Source organism: Gymnodraco acuticeps, unplaced genomic scaffold, assembly GCF_902827175.1.
Source record: "Gymnodraco acuticeps unplaced genomic scaffold, fGymAcu1.1, whole genome shotgun sequence".
In the NCBI taxonomy this organism is placed as follows: Eukaryota; Metazoa; Chordata; class Actinopteri; order Perciformes; family Bathydraconidae; genus Gymnodraco; species Gymnodraco acuticeps.
In genome coordinates, this window is record NW_022989953.1 from 492575 (window position 1) to 511836 (window position 19262).

General features: G+C 39.6%; 2 protein-coding genes across 2 annotated transcripts; one reads left to right on the top strand and one right to left on the bottom strand.

The window, feature by feature from the left end:
* Window positions 1-1394: 1394 nt before the first annotated feature.
* Window positions 1395-14976, top strand: pllp (plasmolipin). The gene is made up of 4 exons (XM_034210629.1): window positions 1395-1871; window positions 11178-11351; window positions 12349-12465; window positions 13253-14976. The coding sequence occupies exons 1-4, from the start codon at window positions 1707-1709 to the stop codon at window positions 13358-13360; spliced, it is 564 nt and encodes a 187-aa protein (XP_034066520.1). The 5' UTR covers window positions 1395-1706; the 3' UTR covers window positions 13361-14976.
* Window positions 14977-15010: 34 nt separating this feature from the next.
* Window positions 15011-19039, bottom strand: arl2bp (ADP-ribosylation factor-like 2 binding protein). The gene is made up of 7 exons (XM_034210654.1): window positions 18910-19039; window positions 18517-18586; window positions 18124-18185; window positions 17628-17734; window positions 17330-17415; window positions 16932-17028; window positions 15011-15856 (listed from the first exon to the last, which is right to left on the bottom strand). The coding sequence occupies exons 1-7, from the start codon at window positions 18926-18928 to the stop codon at window positions 15773-15775; spliced, it is 525 nt and encodes a 174-aa protein (XP_034066545.1). The 5' UTR covers window positions 18929-19039; the 3' UTR covers window positions 15011-15772.
* Between the last annotated feature and the right edge of the window lie 223 nt (window positions 19040-19262).

The window sequence follows — 19262 nt, forward strand, 5'->3', positions numbered from 1 at the left end:
TAAAGCAAAATGTAGTTTCACTTGTATAATACTTCAAGACTTTATATAAAATCCTGTTTCTAAAAGTATTAACCATAGCGACGCGGTCAAATCCTCAGTTTATAGTTTATAACAACATACTAACAAGTTAAGGTCTAATTATGCAACCAAGTCTCACGGCATTTCGTGTTATAGTCACGAAATAAATGTAATCTATTGATTCTATTCGTGTTTAACATTGCTCAACTTTTGAAGCAAGCAACGCAAGCAAAGCGACGCGAACAAAGCGACGCGAACAAAGCGACGCGAACAAAGCGAAGCGACGCTCCCACAATGCAGTTCGGCAAAGTGTGACGTCACCCCATTCAAAGTGAATGGGCAGAAGCGTTGAAGCTTCAGCGCATGCCGCCGTGTGGACGGGCCGTAAAAAGGTCAAACTTCACTTGTTTTGCATCAATCTTGATGTAGGGTACTTATTATATGTTATAGTTTGGATTCCTAAAGCTTTTTGTCTACTATCCCATCATTCAAGGGTGGTTTTCACTATAAGTAATGGGTTTCTTTTGGACGGAAGCTATAATTTAAATTGTTTTACTATGTTCAATCTGAATTTACTTTAAAGTAAAAACATCTATATTGATTCTGAATTTTCTACATCCAACTCACAGGGGTATCATTGCTTCGAAAAAAAAGATTATTAATGTACCCCTTTTAGAAGTGAAGATATAGTCAAAATGTCATTTTCAAGCCTGAGACCTGAAAAACAGGCTTGGGGCTTAACAGGTTAGCGAACCATCACTGAATATCTATCAACACATGACTGTTAGTGGTAAAAAAAAAAAAATACACGGCTCTGCTGTTTTGCTTGGAGTGCACAATCCTGTGTGTTTAAGGCAGTTCTTATGTTTGCTCGAAGATTCAGATCATATGTGATCAACTCAATGCAGCAGACTGCTTTGCCTTATTTTGAATATGCAAAAGCAGCCATACCATTATGGAGTCACTTCTTTCTGTTGTGTTATTTTTATCTCCTCCCAGTATTCAAACAGGTTAATGAGTCACTCAGGTAAGGCCGCCCTTTGGTGTCATACGGGAGGTGCCAGGGGAAGATAAAGACGGAGAGAGAGGGAGACACATAGAGAGAGGATGACGAAATAATGAGGGTGTGTATGCGTGTGTGTGAGTGTGTGTGTGTGTGTGTGTGTGTGTGTGTGTGTGTGTGTGTGTGTGTGTGTGTGTGTGTGTGTGTGTGTGTGTGTGTGTGTGTGTGTGTGTGTGTGTGTGTGTGTGTGTGTGTGTGTGTGTGTGTGTGTGTGAGAGAGAGAGAGAGAGAGAGAGAGAGAGAGAGAGAGAGAGAGAGAGAGAGAGAGAGAGAGAGAGATACTGACTCACACCAGCACCATTAGACACCTGTTAGTGCAGGTGGAGGGAGTGACTGCTGGATATCTGACCCTGGATATTTCACTGGAGGGCTTCTCTTTAACACTTCCGATAGTTTTCTCTTACCTTTTTACATATCAAGTCGTTTTAAATCTGTGTTTTTTTAATACTTTGTTTTTGGACATAGCTAACCTTTAATCTTAAGATTTAGTCTTGCATTTTCCACCAGTGGATTTAGTCAAGGACATATTTCATCAGAGATCTTCAATTTGAGCCTTAGTTCTTAGGGAGTTTGTTGTTGGCGTGGCTGTTTCCAAGAAGCCGATCGTCTAATAAGCTGCGTGATCATGGCAGACTTCCCTTCCAAAGTTACTACGGAAACCAGCTCCACCCCAACCCAGAGCTCTCAGCAGGGGGGCAACAGCCTCCGAGGGTTGACTGCCAGCGTCACCAATATCATGGACATGTCCTTTATCCGGAGCATCCCAGCAATCCTCATGATGGTGGAAATAGTATGTAACAGATACCAAGCTCTTCTGTCTTTACTCTATTCAACTCTATTCAGAGATCAACTCTATTGTTTATGTTCTATTTTGTCCAAAGTCCAGTTTGTCTATACTATTCTGTTTCATCATGGCTTACCTTGACTGGTGATATTTTGTATTTTTCTAATTGTCAACATACAATGAAAGGACCAAAGCCAACAATATGTAACCATATTATTCAGAATTCAGAATTCCTTACCCAGATTATGGCAGTCATTTATATATACATACATTTGTTTGTGATTATCTACATCTGCGGATTAACATTTGCTGTAGGGAGAATTTACACCAGCAGGATGGTTGTCACCTTAAAATAAACCACATTACAAATGTTCATCATAATGTGTAAACATTACAACTACAGTGTTTTTAATAGTTTTAAGATATATTTGAGGCTACAAGAAGATATATCAGACTCTGGGTATATAGACAATAGTGTATGGCATCAAATCATTGTTGGTTTTGGTCTTTTGTGGTCTTTGTTGACAATAAAAGGAAGATATCAAAATCCCCAGACTTTAACATCTTTAACTGGTCTAGTATTTTGATCACATGAAGTTAGTTGGAAGTATCAGTGATGTATTTGCACTAAACTGTGTCCACACAGAGGACATGTGACTGGCTGTGAGATCTGTGTCACACCCCTCTGACCATCCCCTATTACCTTGAACCTACTGTGTAGCTTCAGCGGTACAATGTCCACATTGTATATAATGTGGCTGTTAAACATCGGTCACTTCTCCATGCTTTATGAGGAGCAAGCTTTATTGTCTTTTGATGGTTTTGTAGCAAGGCTAGTTAGCTAGTAGTCAGAAGTCATGTGCACAGTGTATTCAAAAGACTCTCTGGCAAAGTTTATGAGGTGTGTCAGCTAGGAGTTTCTGCATTTCATGTGCCAAAAAACTAGTACAGGTGACATCTTAACAGACCAACAACAACCTTGGTCTTTATATGTTTCTGGTAGTGTGAAAGTTTAAACAAGATTTCCAAGCACATTGTTACAATATCAATCTTAAAGCAATTTGACAGCAAATGTCTAAATTAACAGGATCATTGTGTAAATTATACAGCTTCAATAAAGGTCTAGACTAAAGTTCATATAGTACTCGTGAATTTAGTATCTCATTTGTAAGAGTGCAACTTTCTTTCTAGTTTAAGTCTTAGTTTTTGTCTAAGTGACTGACAGTCAATAAGGAATCTTACATTCTCCATCATATCAATTAATTTATGAAAGTCTATGAGAGAATGAGCCATAAGTTTCAATTGATTTATTACCATAGTAAATATTTTCCTAAGCAGTTTATGACCTCAAATGCTAGTTTTAAGCCTACGTAAGTTCACCATGATGTTCATTTTGTAAATTGTGATCACATATAGACAAATACAGACGATAAAGCTTGATATGCTTTCGGTGGAAGTCCTCTTTCTAGGACTTATGTGTTCAGTTCATGAAAGTTAATTTAACACTTTGGTGGCATAAAAATAGCTTGTTCAGCATTAATTATAGGTTACTTATGTCATTTACGGTTTCTTATAGATCTTATTTTACAAATCACAAGAGTGTTACCATTTTCTGCCGGCTGGTAACATCAAAACCAGTCATTAACTCCATGTTATTTCAGAAATTTGCATCAGTAATCTCTGGATTTTAAGTAGCCTGTGTGTTTGTGTGTTTTGTGTGCATGTCTTTTCCTTTGCCTTTGTTTAGTACACAGGTAAAATATTGATATGGAAAACTGTTGATATAATCGCTAAATGCCACCTTACTAAATGCCATCTTATCAAGTTTAACTGAGCCCCTTTTTTAGTAGTGTGACTGTGTGTGTGTGTGTGTGTGTGTGTGTGTGTGTGTGTGTGTGTGTGTGTGTGTGTATGTGTGTGTGTGTGTGTGTGTGTGTGTGTGTGTGTGTGTGTGTGTGTGTGTGTGTGTGTGTGTGTGTGTGTGTGTGTGTGTGTGTGTGTGTGTGTGTGTGTGTGTGTGTGTTTTTAGTGTGTGTAATAACAGAGAAAAGGAGCAAAAATGGGAAATGGCCTACCAGAACAGTTATTCGAAAGGATTTGGAAACCAAAATGATTCGGCCTACATCCCTCTTGTAAAAATGCATTGGCCCAATTTTAAATTACGTCAACATAACAAAGATAATAATTTAACAGTGGAGCAAGAGGCCAGATATTACGCTAATGTACATTCTTCATTCATGCATATGCACTAAGGGTTATATTTATACTATAGCTGGTTTCCTGTTTCAAACTCCCAGCTCCTTATGCAATATTAATAAATAATATTAATAATAAAACACATCTGCATAATTGAACCTGTTGTAGAGCTTATAGATGACATGAAGAGTAATAATATATAGTTCTTATAGTGTGTGTGTGTGTGTGTGTGTGTGTGTGTGTGTGTGTGTGTGTGTCAGGTGTGCAAAAAGTGAAAGATGATACCAGCATACATAATATACTGTCCTTTTAATGTCCTTTGTTGTGGGACAGAAGCAGCAGAGAGACACGGAGCGGTGTGTGGTTTCTGTCTGGATGTCTCTTTTATGGTGAATGTTACGCTTAAACTGAATTTCAGACAGGAATGTACTGTAAATACATTAGACCAACACTGGCATCACATGTCACTCTCTATATTTTACATGTGGTTTTGTTAAAGATGTTAAGTCCACCGCTTAGGTTCAGTTTGAAATATCTAAATAAATATAGGATAGATTTACAAGTAATGCTTTAAAGATATTCATGTTCTCCACAGGATGAACCCGACTGACTTTGGCATCCTCTGACTTTTTCTTGTGTTGAGACTTTACTTTTTATAAGGTCGCAATTCAATGATATCCTATACTTTGGTTTATGACTAAATAACTTCAGAACTAAGGACTATTCCATCATCCACAGCGGTACTTCATCATGTTGATGTTAACATCTTTACTTTAAGATAGTGAACATTGTGAACACTATACATGTTGAACATCGGCTTGTCAGTGCTGTCATTGTGACCAACAGCAATAGACTTTATTTAAAGTGCCATGTCATGGCCATTCCTACTGATCATAATTCCATTGTTGAGGTCTACTAGAATAGATTTATATTTCCAAACTCACATTGGTTTCTCATACAGCATCTCTGTATAGCATGTGTATTCACTCTCTGTCCTAAACGGCTTGTTGGAGCTCCTGCCCCCCCCCCCTCCCTGCGAGCCCACTGTGCTCTGATTGGTCAGCTCGCCCACTCTGTTCTGAAGAGTCCACCACCGTTACAGTGGAACATCAGTGATTATGTGTTACAATGGTGTTAGCAACCAGAAAATGACACCAGTAATGACAAACAGATGAGAATTCTGTGTGGGGTCTGGGTGCCGTGTTGGCGGGACGTTGCGAGGCTCGCTGCTGCGAGGAGCGGACAGTGTGAGCTGGGTTCATTTCCTGCTTGCTGCGTGGGGTCTGCGAGACAGCGAGACAGCGAGACATCGCGAATGGACGCGGGAAGGGGGGGGTGCTGAGGGGGGTGCAGCACCCCCATCTGCGAGGCTCCACTAGCACCCACCTACAGTGTAAGCGCGCCACAGTTTCGCCGCTGCGAGGCTCCACTAGCACCCCTTACCTGAGTGTGTGTGTGTGTGTGTGTGCGTGCGTGCGTGCGTGCGTGTGTGTGTGTGTGTGTGTGTGTGTGTGTGTGTGTGTGTGTGTGTGTGTGTGTGTGTGTGTGTGTGTGTGTGTGTGTGTGTGTGTGTGTGTGTGTGTGTGAGAGGAGCTCCACGGATTGGTCCATCATTTGGACCAATGGGTCCATTTGGGTATGGTCACATCACTGTACCCAGGAAGAAAAGAGAAATCTCCAACGAGGCGTTCTGGGGCAGCATAGGCAGGTCTTTTCTGTGTTAGAGTTTTACTCGCTACAGGGTGTACTTTGAGGGTTTGTGATTTTGCAGACCGTTTACATGCATAAAAACCTTTATAACACACAAGGGGACGGGTAATAACCGGAAAAGCATGACATGGGACCTTTAACTATATGATAATGCTGATTTTTCAACATGTATGTCAGTTATTAGTGCGAATGCTGTGCCACAGCATTCCATTATAGTTCTTCGATTCTTTAATCATCTTCTTATTTCACCAAATAGTTTGGCTCTTAATAACTTCAGCATACTTTCAGCTACAGAAACCATTCAAATATCAAACTATTCAGCCTTTTCAGCACATGATGGGAAACTTTCAATTTTTTCAAAATATTTTATACTTTTTGAAATATTCAGCTTTTTAAACTCTTTTTTTAACATGGAACTCAATGGGAGGAGCCTTCAAATCCTCTTTTCCTACACCTTACGCCAAATGCTACTCCTTCCACATACTTTCAGCTAGAGACTTCATTCCAACTTTAAAATGATCACCAAGACATTCAGCCATAAAACTTGTTATTCAGAGTTTTCATATCTTTTACACTTTTTAAGATATTTCACTTAGTTTGGAGCTTGGTAAAGAGGCCTTCTTCAGATTTTAACATTAATGTTTATTGGGCAGCTCGTAGAGTGCTTGAAATTCGCCCAAAAAAACGTTTTAAACCTGCCATAATTCCCAAACCCTACACTCCTTGGACATCATTTTTCATGAAAAACGTAGGAAAACCTCTTCTACGTTGAAGAGACAAAAACTTGTAAAAAAGTCCACCTAGCTCCCAATACACTTTAAACAAACTGCTCCCATCTCCACATTTTACACACAAAACCCAAAATAAAAACATATAACAGTTCATTGGGGTTCCTTGATGCTCACGGTCTGTACATTTTTTGATAGGAGCCATAGTTTTTGAACAGGTGGCAAAATTGTCAGATATAATCCTCAATGCTCTTAATGGGACTCAGTTCTGCAGTTGGTTACCATGGTGTTGCTGGGCAGATTGGGACCACACACCTGAGTGACATCATCTAATCAGAGCAAACACGCTCACAGACAGACTGGTACACACCAGGGCTGCCATGCACTAGGGATGTTAAGATTCACCGATTTGCATCGGTGCACTGGCATAAACGTTCAAGATGTGAGTGCACCAGTTGAAAGAGTGCACATCGGCTACAGTTTGGGTTGAACTCGCGATGCATCGATAGAGAGGCGAAGTCCCTCCCCTTCCAGTGGACTTCCATGGGACCTTATTTCGGAAAAATTATGTATTGAAGTCAATGGCGAGAGAAAGATTATCTTTCGATCCCGTTTGAATCGTGCCACGAATTACACATATGATGTTTGTCAATTTAAAAGATACTTTTGCATGTCAAATTTTTTTAAATGTGTCGTAAAACTGTGAAGTAACACATTTTGTTGTGTGAAACGCTCAATGAACTACAACTCTGGTCTCGCAGAACAACACACGTGACCAAGATGGCCGTCACTACTGTCTTGCCAAAAAAGGGATTGACTACCCTCACTATCACCACAATGAAACACGTCCAGAAGAATGTCATGCCAAGCTGCCTGCCTGCCTTCCTTTGATTCTCTCTGAACTACCTGGTCTTTTTAATGTTTAATGTCAACCATTTGTGCAGATAGCATAAAGTAGAACAGATCGCCGATGCTAATGTAGCGTTAGCATTAGCATTTCTCCACCGGGGGCATCCGGGCTTAAACGGTGTATTATAGAATGATCACACCGGTGTGACAGTACTCTTCAAAGGGTTCACGAAATATGACTACTACTCTAGGGTGACCAGACGTCCCCGTTTTCCGGGGACAGTCCCCGTTTGTATTGGCCTGTCCCCGGTTGAAACTGTCCCCGTTTTTTAATATACGTTAAAAACACATAGGAAGGTGAAATAAAACGTTTCATGTCAGGAAACACTGGGTAAACAGACTGCGGTCATGCCAGCCCCCACTTCGGAAAACACAGTCAAGCCAGCCCGCACGTTGTATTGCGGTGCGCGAATATCCTATGCATTACGGTAGAGGCCTGTAAAAACTGCCTTCAAAATAAAAGCGTTTACTCGGTCAATAACAAATATACCTAAAAAACACACCAAACATATTCATGTTGGAGCTTAAATTAAGAAATATGTACTATAAAATGTGATCAATAATAATTTAAAACAAACTACGTATAACTACCACATTATAACTGAGTGAATGTAAAATGTAAGGATACAGTTATGAAGACATATCGGACATTTCCACTGGGTGACTAATTTCAATTGATGTTGACACCATCTCACAACACTCCTAAAATAACATTACTTTCTGAAGCACAATTTAAAATGTATGCTGTTTTGTTAAAATCTCAAATTAGATCTATTGTCCATCTATATTTTGATTATTATTTAATGGAACTGTCCATAATCAAAGAGTCATTCAAAGTCAATCAAATACTTATTTCACTTCAGGGTGATAGCAGGAGACCCCATCTAGTCAATCAGAGAAAATCAGGAAAATCTGATGTAGAGTTTCAAAATAAAATACTTTTGAAATCTCATATATGGGCTATCGTCCTTCTGTTTTTATACAAGAATAAATAAAAAACTGTCAAATTATCAAAAACGTATTTCATTCCAGGGTGATAGCAGGACACCCCATCTAATCACTCCGAGAGAATCTGGACAATCTGATGTACAGTTTCAAAATAGAAGACCTTGGAAGTCTCATATGAGCTATCGTCCTTCTGTTTGTATCCAACAGTTAAAATGTTCAAATTAAATTGAACCAGAATTGTCCCCCTTTTTTCTTTAACAGTGAAGAAAATTGGATATGTTAATGATATTTTGACCGCAAAATTCAAAATGTCCCCGGTTTTAATTTTGAAATTCTGGTCACCTTATACTACTCTTACTGTTTAACATTTTGGGTTACTTAATGTACTTCATGTTAAGGCTAATAAAAATTACAAGGCTAAGGCTGTAATGCTAACTAACGTGCTAGCTACTAGCTAGGTAGCTAACTTGATCCAGCCAGCCACTCCTGGTCCTTTCATCAGACGGAAAGCGAAAGAACGAGCAAGACCCATTGCTGGTATGATAACAATCTGGTACTAAGCACACAGGCATCTTGTTAAAGTTATCTTATCTTAGCTATCTCTTATTTAGTGGAGGAAAACAATTGTGACATCAGTTATGACATCACTTACTCTGGGATTTGTAGTCTTTCTAGTTGCGTATTTTCCATAGTCTTATATTTCAAAAGTTTTACGACAAACTGTGACTTTTTTGACATGGAAATTATTTTTTAAGATTGACAAACATCATATGTGTAATTCATGGCACAATTCAAACGGGATCGAAAGATACGTTTTCTCTCCCCATTGACTTCAATACATAATTTTCCCGAAATAAAGTCCCATGGGTCGGAAGTAGATGGGCGGGACTTCGCCTCTCTATTGTAGCGTTTTTGCATCGGTAAAAAAACGATTCATTCATATAATATCCCCTCATCCTGTCAGCACTCATCAGAGAAGATCTTTGATCTTTGCTTCGCACTATGGAGGCCGAGAGTCTCAGTTATCAACACACATGGAGGTCGAGGAGTAAGAGAAACACAGGGCACCGAAAAATACCTACAAATCAAACGTTTGGCAACACACAAAGAAAGACGGTCAACTTGAAAAATCGCTCACAAATTGTAAACGATGCCGTGCCGCTTTAAAGAACACAAGTAGTACGAGGAACTTAGCGACGCACATAAAGAGGCGACATGGGGTCTGCGGCTGAAAAGAGAAACCTGAAAGTTAGACATGTGTGAGTGAAATCACTCAGTGAGGTGTTCTGTCAGAGAGAGTGGTGTTTTACAGCAGACTGTGACTGCCAATAATAGTTTAAATGTTACTGTAAGCAGTTGTGAAATACCTGTTTGTGAAAGGTTATTTTCTTTATTGTTCCCATAGAACCCACTGCTTTCTGCTCACTGGTGAGTTAGACTATGAATGAGTGTTAAGCACATCAGGCTGGCAGCTGTATGGGCATTGCACTTTGGTAGTTGTTATTTGTACATTGTTAATCATGGGCAATGCATCCTTAAATTGTTTAACTGTGAGGTGTTATACAATTGTACTCTGGAGAGCTTTTTAAGGCAAAAAGGGTACAAAATAAACAGCATGATGGGATGCGCAGTAGGCTACTAGTAGAGAGAACCAAATATGTAAAGCACATTTTTGTTAATTTATGATTTGCTGCATATAAATAAAACAAAAATCCTCTGTCGTACCATATTCAAGTATCATTATTTTGCATCGTGTTGAATCGTATCGCCCCGAATCGCATAATGTTGAATCAAATCGTATCGAACTGTATCGCAACAGGGGTGAATCGTAACGTATCGCATCGCCTGGTGTTTCAAATGTATCGTATGTTGGCAACGTATCGAGATGCGCATCGCATCGGCCTCAGTGATGGAGATGCACATCCCTACCATGCACGCATTGAGCGTGAGAGTCACGCAATTAACCCATATATCACGCACTCACGCCACACTCTCCTGTCAGACTGAGAGAGATAACTACAGCTCAGGGAGGTAAGGGACTCTGAGTGTTTAGATAGTTAACTTTAGTCTAGTTGTCTCAGTAGGTCTCAAACGGTTTGGTCACCATTTATGAGAATAAATGAAAAACAGTTATGAAATACTATATGACAGTAAAACAAGAATACAGTTTAAAAGGTGAGTGATTTGTAAAATATCCATAAAGAAAAAGAAAATGTGTTTACAGTTCTGTTTCATATGGGTGTTGAGAGATGTATCCATAAATTCATTTTGCTCTCAAAGTGCACCAGGTTGATGCATTTAACTTCAATATTTTTTTTAAAATCTTCCCGGGGGAGCATGCCCCCGGACCCCCCTTGAGGAGGTGAGGAACTGGCTGTTCACCACACAACTAAGAATACCCAGGTAGTGTTATTTATTAATCTAGATTGTTTGGGCCAGAGTTACAGAGTGTTATCTTAAATATAATGGAACTAGATGGCGACTACATTTGAGCAACAGCACTGTCTCTTTCCAGGACTCATGACCCAGTCACTAAAGATAATAAATAGCTGGTTTTGAGCAGTTTCATCTAGGAACTATATTATTTTTACCAAATAACACCCTCTTACAAAATGAGTAATATAAGGCATACATTTCTGAATTTGGGCTGAACTGTCCCTTTAAAAGTGTTTTTTGCACCAAACAAGGACTCAATAATTCCCTGAATGAACTCACAAACAATTTAATTGAATTGAAAGAATGCAAAGCTATGGTACATCACTAAGCATAGTTGTATGTTGTTAGTATACACAGTATATTAACCTCTCTCTCACCTCTCTAGTGTCTGGGCCTTATCCATTGGGCGTTGATAGCCAGCACCCCCTACACAGCGATTCCAGCGTACGGCTGGGTGATGTTTGTGGCAGTCACTCTGTGGATCCTCACCACCATCCTCTTCCTCACGATCCTGTTCAACGCCCAGCAAAAAATCACCTTTATCCCTTGGCCCCTGACGGTAGGAAGGAAGGGACTATGGGAGGGGAGGAGGCCAGGAGGAATATAAAGAAACGTTTTTCAGACTTGTTTTGCTTGCTTTCAAAACATTTAACATAATGGATAAATAATCATTTAAGTTTGACTAAAAGACGTTCTTGGTTATTATCGGTGAGGAGTTTAGTGTAAAGAAATTCCATCCACTTCAACAGCAAGAAGAGCATAGACAGAAATCTGTCAGGTGAACAACTAACACAGTCTCCCTGTGCAAATTATATTAGTTGGGTTGGGGGATTTTGTCATTAAATGTATTAAAGGAACCCTATTATGCTCATTTTCAGGTTATGTAAATGTATTTTTTGCCTCTACTGTCACATGTCCCCATGCATTAATGTTCAAAAAGCTCTTTATTTTTCTCATACTGCCTGTGCTGCAGCACCTCTTTTCACCCTCTGTCTGAAACCAAAGCCCAGTCTGCTCTGATTAGTTAGCAGGCATGCTCTGTTATGATTGGTCAATGCTAAGTGATGTCCCGCCCCTTAGTCTATCACGTGCAATGCGTTGGAGGGTTAGCCAATAGAAGTGCGAGTGTAACGCAGTGATGTCACTATGTTACGGAAGTATACAAAGGACTACAATCAATGCGTTTCAGGTAGAGGGGGAGTGGGAGAGAAACTCCCTCTGGAGGGAGCTATGGGATTTTAGCCTTTGCAGACCATTTACATGCACATAAACCTATATAACACACTACAGGAAAGGGAAAACAGAATAGCATAATTGTGACCCTTTAATCAATTCTTCATAAACAAGAAAAAGTCAGCATAATTTAGATTGAAGTGTCACTGTGAAGGATCATTTGAGGTTTAGTCAAATTAAGAGTTTGACTAAAAAAGTCGATGGAGGAAGAGGTAAGATATGGAACAACTCAAAAGAAAAAGACAACAAAGAGGGGACAAAGGGGGAAACAAGGAAAGAAGCTCTGAGAGAAATGTGGCTAATTGTTCTCCTTTTTGTGCTAGGTGATGGTGTATACCGCTGCAGCCACGGTCCTCTATCTGACGGCCTTCTTGACCAACGCCTCAACTGTGCATCCCTACCGATACTTTAATTTCTATGGACATTTGGCAGCTGCTGCTGTAAGATGCCTGACACCACTGTCACTCACTTAAATATAAAGGCATGAATTAATATGCAAGAATCACTATGACATCACCCTCTGATCATTTGTCTGTAAAGGCAAATACTTCTGAAAATAATCAATATTTTGGACAAAAAATCCAGGAGTCTTGTATTCAGTTAGTCATACAACATTGGAATGTTTTCCCTCCCTCGCTGTCACTGTTGAGTGATTATGTTAGCATTTGTTCTTATCAGGCTGTGGCAGGTAGGCTATAACCGAAGCTCAAGATATGACAGAGGCAGAAAGAGAAGGGTGACACGGATCACATGTCTGGAAACATGTCATGTGATATGTGTTTTAAAGAGCAGTTACCTTTGTACCCCAGCTGTCACTTGCTCCTCCCCTCTGCTGAGTTATTGTTCAATAATTTAAAAAAAGGTGGATGTAAGTCAACAGATGGAATGTGTGTGTTTGTGAGATTTAAAAAATGTCACAGTAAAGATCACCAGTGTCAGATACAGGGCCTTTTTATTGTCTGTTATTGGCTAAAGTCCATGCTGGTTTACAGCTACAGTAGCATTACCAGATATGATTTCACACACACACTCTCCACCCTGGCCCCTTTGCTATCGCAGACTCCTTGCAATATAATGCCTCTGAAGCACAGGAGAAAGGATACATAAGCATGTATCATGCATAGTGGCAAATCAGGACATGGTTAATAGATTAACCATTGATCTGCTTCCTGAAGTTGTTAAAGAAGTTTAATTGTGTCTCTTTTCCCCTATTACCTCTCTGTTCAGTTCTTCGGTGCCGTAGTGACTGTGGCGTATGGAGCCAGTGCTTTCTTCTCCTATTTGGACTGGAAGGGAGATGGAGGAAATGCTGCAACCAACACAGTGCCGACCTAAGACTGAAACCTGTTGAACTGGTCGGGACACAGACTCCTTGTGAACTCTTTAAGAAACTGTAGTTAGCTATATGGATGATCTACTGCTGAGTATAACTGCTGACTCCTGACGTTTCAATATCCTGAGTATTAATAATAAGATGAAACCTAATTCAGACTGAAGATATCGTCAGGTATTTTACTTTTCAGTCCAACTCAATAGCGTCTAACCTTCAAATTGTGAAAAAATGTTTTGGCAGCAATGGATTCTCCACCTGAACTGCACTGTATCAATACAACAACATCTTTATTTCAAGGTGATCTGATAAACTGCACTGAGGTCTGAATAGGCGTCCATGAAATAATATATTCAATAATAGTATTGTAAACAAATAAATATGATAGTGGTTCAAATGTAGGTTATACAATGGTGTGATGGGAAAATGTATTTTTAATTTAAATGCCTGCTTACCAAGAGATTGATATACCCTTCTTAGGTCTGTATATGAAGCTATGTTGAATACACAAATAAAGCAACCGCTTAGCTTAGCATAAAGAATGCAAGGGGGAAAGCTAGCCTAGCTCTGTTCGAAGGTAACAAAATACACTCACAGTAAAGCTCATTTTGTTATCTTTGAAAATAGCTAGGCTATCTTTTTGCCCATGTCTAGCCTTTATGCTAAGCTATTTGGCTGCATACCTTATCTTTACACATACATTGAGTGTAGCATCAACCTTCTCATTTAACTTTCGGCAAGAAAACATAAGCCTATTTTTTCCAAAATGGCAAACTATCTATATATTTAAAGTAAGGTTACCCAACCATGGAAGAATGTATTTAGAACTTCAGGGCTAGTGCAGTTATTGTTCATGATTTAAAAGTCAAACTTGGCCACTAGATAATAAAATGGCATTGGTAATGAATGGTGTTAACGGCTCTAACGGTGTGTCCTTGGTTATTAATGAATGAATCCATGTTCCTGTGGCTATAAGAGGACTAGTTCACAATAACACACCGCTTACATTAGCACTGGGCAGCCTGACTCAACTTTGATTTTAAACATTTCTGCAGTGTGTAGCCCTAGGACTGTCATCTATCAAGAAGAACTATGAAGATACATTGAGATTGTTTGTTTAGCATTACCTGTTTACAGAGCGCGTTTGTTGAGTAGGTCCATGTTGGAACATGCTTGACGCTTGCGTTTGCTTTCTGTGATGATCATATAAGAAATGATCTAAAATACTAAGTTATAGCAGTGCAGAAGGTTTAAAGACTAATAGTAACGTAAAGTCGTGCAGAAATCCAATTCGATGTTCTAAACAGGAAATCCAGACTCATTCATAAATTCTCCATGGACCTAGCCAAAGCACTGAAACACGGAAAGTGAGTCTTTCAAGAATGTATGTTATAAAGATGCATGGTTTCTGCGGGACATTAAGACCCTTTAATTATTCAGATATTGTTCTTCTAAGTACTGAGCTGTGGAACAAAAGTGTGTAACATTTTTTTCTTTGATTTATATGAGACAGGGCTAAACTCCTGCTGTATGTGCCTTTATAAAATACGTTGTGTCATTTTGTACCAAGAATTACAATACTAGTAAAACCATATGTTGAGTGCTGGGGCTCAAGCATGCACTTGATCAAATAAAAAAACACATGAAATTCAATGTAAGTCTTTTAAATGTTTATTTAAAAATATCGTTTTACCAACAAATGAAACATCAGAAAATACCTTTGACATTGTACTTAAAACATACATCTTATTTTTAATTGCAGACACACGCACATGCTCTCACACAGACACACAGTCACTAAATACCTAAAGACTGACTTTCACAGGCGCAAAGCTCAATCGAATACGTTTCAAACTGACAAAATAATTTAAAACTTCATAAAACATATATTATTTTCTTACAAAAAATACCAACCCAGGCAAAGAGAGCCGAGTTACACATTCACACAAATGGTCTCCTCTGCTTACAGGGGGGTTTGTTGATACATTCACATAAGAACCAGTGAGAAGACATGAAAAACATACATTAGTCCAATGCAGCACCAGAGTCCTTCTCCGTTATTGGGCAGAACTTGCAAAGACATCAAATGGTGCGTAAATCTGTAGATTCCAGGTACACACATGTCCATATTTCAAGTAGTCATTGTGCCCAGTGCAGTGGTTGCACAGTAGAAAGAAAGATCTCACTCATTAACTAGAGGGCGTCTTAAACACACATACCTTCGCCACATAAAACACAGAGGAATGCATTTACAATTTGGCCGTTAGGAGTCCTTTGTGCACAGACTGTAGATTTACGGGGAGTGTTTCCAGCAGCTCATCATTAGACTGCAAAGCTCTGAAGGCCCATGGACAAAATGTTAAATAAACATGTGCTGTAGAGGAGGAGGCAATTCAAATGTTGGTTCTCTGTGAGTGTCACTGCGCCTCAGAGGGTCCTGCGGGGATCAGAGATGTGACCACCAGTCCCTGACTCAGGTCCAGCCCTCGGCCCTCCTTCTCCTAGAACCACAAATAAAAGTCTATTTGTAACAGTTCTTCATAAAAAATGCCTTGATGGCTATGTATCCCCCGTGTGCACACGTTATGGTTGATTGTCATAATTGACTATTTAATCAATTTATTAAGCCACATATTTACCATACTTTTTAGATCTTGGCATTTTCTAACTACATATCTTTAACCTCAGAAAGGATTTTCTACGTGAATTCGCTTTATTTGATGTTTTACTGATTTTAGTCAGTTTGTTTTGTAGAGGACGAGATATCTGAAGATAATTTGTCTCCCAGTAAAAGCCTCTTATAGATGAAACTGAATAAATCCTAGAAGTGCAAAGATAACTGCCTCACAAACGATGACATTGGAGGTAGGGAAAACAACTTCCATAATTCCACGCTGTTGGGGAATATTTTCCAAGGCCCATAACTTTGACCCAGTGTATCAGTTCAAACTGTCCTGACTGAGCACAGGCACCTGTAACCTTGGCTGCTGTGCTCTCAGTGTTTTGTCTCCCTGTTCCTGCCTGTTGGCGTCAGCTGATAGAGGTGTTATCATTCTATCTTGTTATGCAGCATGTTGATGATGCTCTCTGAACTAGCTAAATACACGGGTCTGGGGTAGAGTTCTTCAGAATGGACGTGGCAATTCTACCGTGCAGTCAGATCGTGGCTGCTGTGACTTGTGATGTGAATCCTCCAGCCGAAGCTCCAAATAAACCATCAGTGTTTGACATCAAAGCTCCTGCTCTTCCCGTGTCTCTTTCCTGAGTCGGTGACTCCCACTGCATAGCTGCACAGAAGTTTCCCTTACAGACGCTACTTGAGAATCTGACCAAAGTAAGTCTTTTGTTGATGTATCAGTTTTGTTGATTTGTTTCAAGAGACCCCTACCAGGAATTTGCATATTGTACTTTTTAAGTAAAGCGTGATAAAAAGATGTTTAACCACTTGTTTTTACCCAACCGTCTGCAGAAATCAGTATAGATTTAAATGTGCATGAACACAGGCTTACCCACTGTCAACATACCAAGTAAAAACATACAAAAAAGAGAATCCTAACCAAAGTAGGTTTAACTCACCGCTCTGTATTCCAGAAACATCTCTTTAAAGGCTGCAAAGTCAGTAAAGGTCAGCAGCATGTCAAAGATGTCCCCTGGCACCTCCTCTTTGTGTTGCCTGCACATGGAAGAGGGACACATGGGGAAATGTAGTTTAGTGCCGCCTAGTTGCCGAATATAAAATACAACTTCTTAGATGCAACAGGCACCACAACACATTTTTGTTTTATTCTATAAACTACTGACAACATTTCTCTGTGTTGCAATTCAACAGACACTGGAATGGAATGGCTGCCATACATGTAGAGATTGAGTTTTAAGAAAATGTTTGAGTGGTCTCGTCATTTTTTCCAGAGCTGTATGTTATCAGTGGAAGTCATTGTAGGAGCTCAGGGGAGAGTTGTGATGTCACATCTTACATGAGCAGCTCTATGAAAGAGTTCATGTTGAAGGTGGGGATCCTCTCCAGCAGCTGCTGCTCCAGGTGTTTCTCCAGCAGGTCGACCTACACCACAGTCAAGAGTAACGAAATAGGTCTTAGTTTACATCCCTGACTACTCGACAGAGCTGTAAAAATGAAAGACGATGTGGTCAAATCTGAGATATCTCCGAAGGGACGTGTGTATAGTACATAGACAGGGTAATACAAATCAGATAATTGTATGGCGTGTTCTTCAGAGACAGGTGAGGGAGATACATTGGACCACAGCAACTCACATATTCATTGAAGATGGACGTGTAGCTGAGCTTGTTCTCGTCAGAGTCGTCAAACTCCAGGTAGTGTTTGTCCATGAAGTTCTGCTGAAGCTGCTGAAACTCCTCCTCTAAAGAAAAAGTCATATCAATATCGGAAACACTTGAGATGTAGGTTTAGCAAGGTAGTCTTTAAAAGAATGTCTAGGATAACATATGAAATACTCGTTATACTTTTCAGTAATAGAATGTTCACCACGAATGAACAGATCCAGACAAATAGTTGGAGCACTTTAGGAGCATACCTCCCAATATTTGTATATAATACATCTTAAAGACACAAAGTTCCTCATTTTCAGGAACAAAAAGATAATATTGGATGTTTCTTCAACATCAAACTATGATTATCACTTCTTACTTTCCGGTGGCTGAATATAAATCATCACAAATCAAAAATAGTAAGACCAACACAACAAAATGCTTACAGAAAAGGCTGAAGGTGTTGCTTAACTAATCCTACCCATGATGATGTCCTCTATTGAGCCAACAACAGCATCAAAAGCAGCATCTGCAGCTGAGGAACTGGAGGAAAAAACAAGACACACCATTCAGATGTAAAAAAGCAGACTGTATATGCAGCACATCACCGTATATTGTATCATTTGTTCTAGCTTGAGCCTCGTAAGATAGAACTTGACACTTGATCGTCATGGCACTAGCTCCCCTTAAGCCTTAGCTAATGCTCAAGTCTTGAGCATTCAAAATATAAAATACTTAGACAGCGAGAGACAAGTCTTCAATTACCACTCAGCTTGAACAATACATTATTTTTCATTTGCATTTGGTTTCGAAAAGCAAACATGAACTCAGAGCTCTGAATGTAAACCATAGTTTCTGGATTGTGAGTACCTACGTGGAAATAACAAAGTTTTCTTCGTCCATGTCAATCATTTCTACGATGTTGTCTCCACAGCCTCGGACATCTGGAGGATGAGGAGAGGCAATATATGAAGATGTTGTGGTGAAAATCAAAGCTGTTAGCTATGCAAAACAGCTCGGTTAGCTGCAAGTGTTCACAATACATTTCGTTGCACCACACAGACAGTAAGGGCTAACGAGTTTGTTAACGTTACCGAAGAATAGCGTTACTTAACGTTAGGTGGCTAGTAAAGCTAACGGTTAGCGTACGTTAGCTAAATGCATGCGAAGTGTCAGTTTGTTAGCTACATGTTAGCATTGTCCTCACTAAACGTATTACTTCACCCCTACCTTGAACTAATAATGATAGTCAAATAATCTGTCTTACTTCGTTCCTGGATGTCCATGTCGTTGAATAATCGTTACTGTGTATGATGAATGCCGAACGTAGTGTTGTTACCAAGGAAACGGTGGCGAACTTAGTGTGCGCAAATGAGTTGCGTCCGGTAGAACAAAAGCTTCGTACATTGGTTCCTACCTGAAACATATATCGTTTAGCATCGATTATTAGATAAATTAATTACTATTATTTTTACCGAGATTACTGAAACAACGCTTGCTTCCTGTGCTGGAATTTCACTCAAATGTAAGCAAATAATCTAAATACTACCATCCTTCATCCTTCTTTACTAAGTTCAAGTATTGGTATCATGGATGTATAAGTAGCTATATTGACTGTGA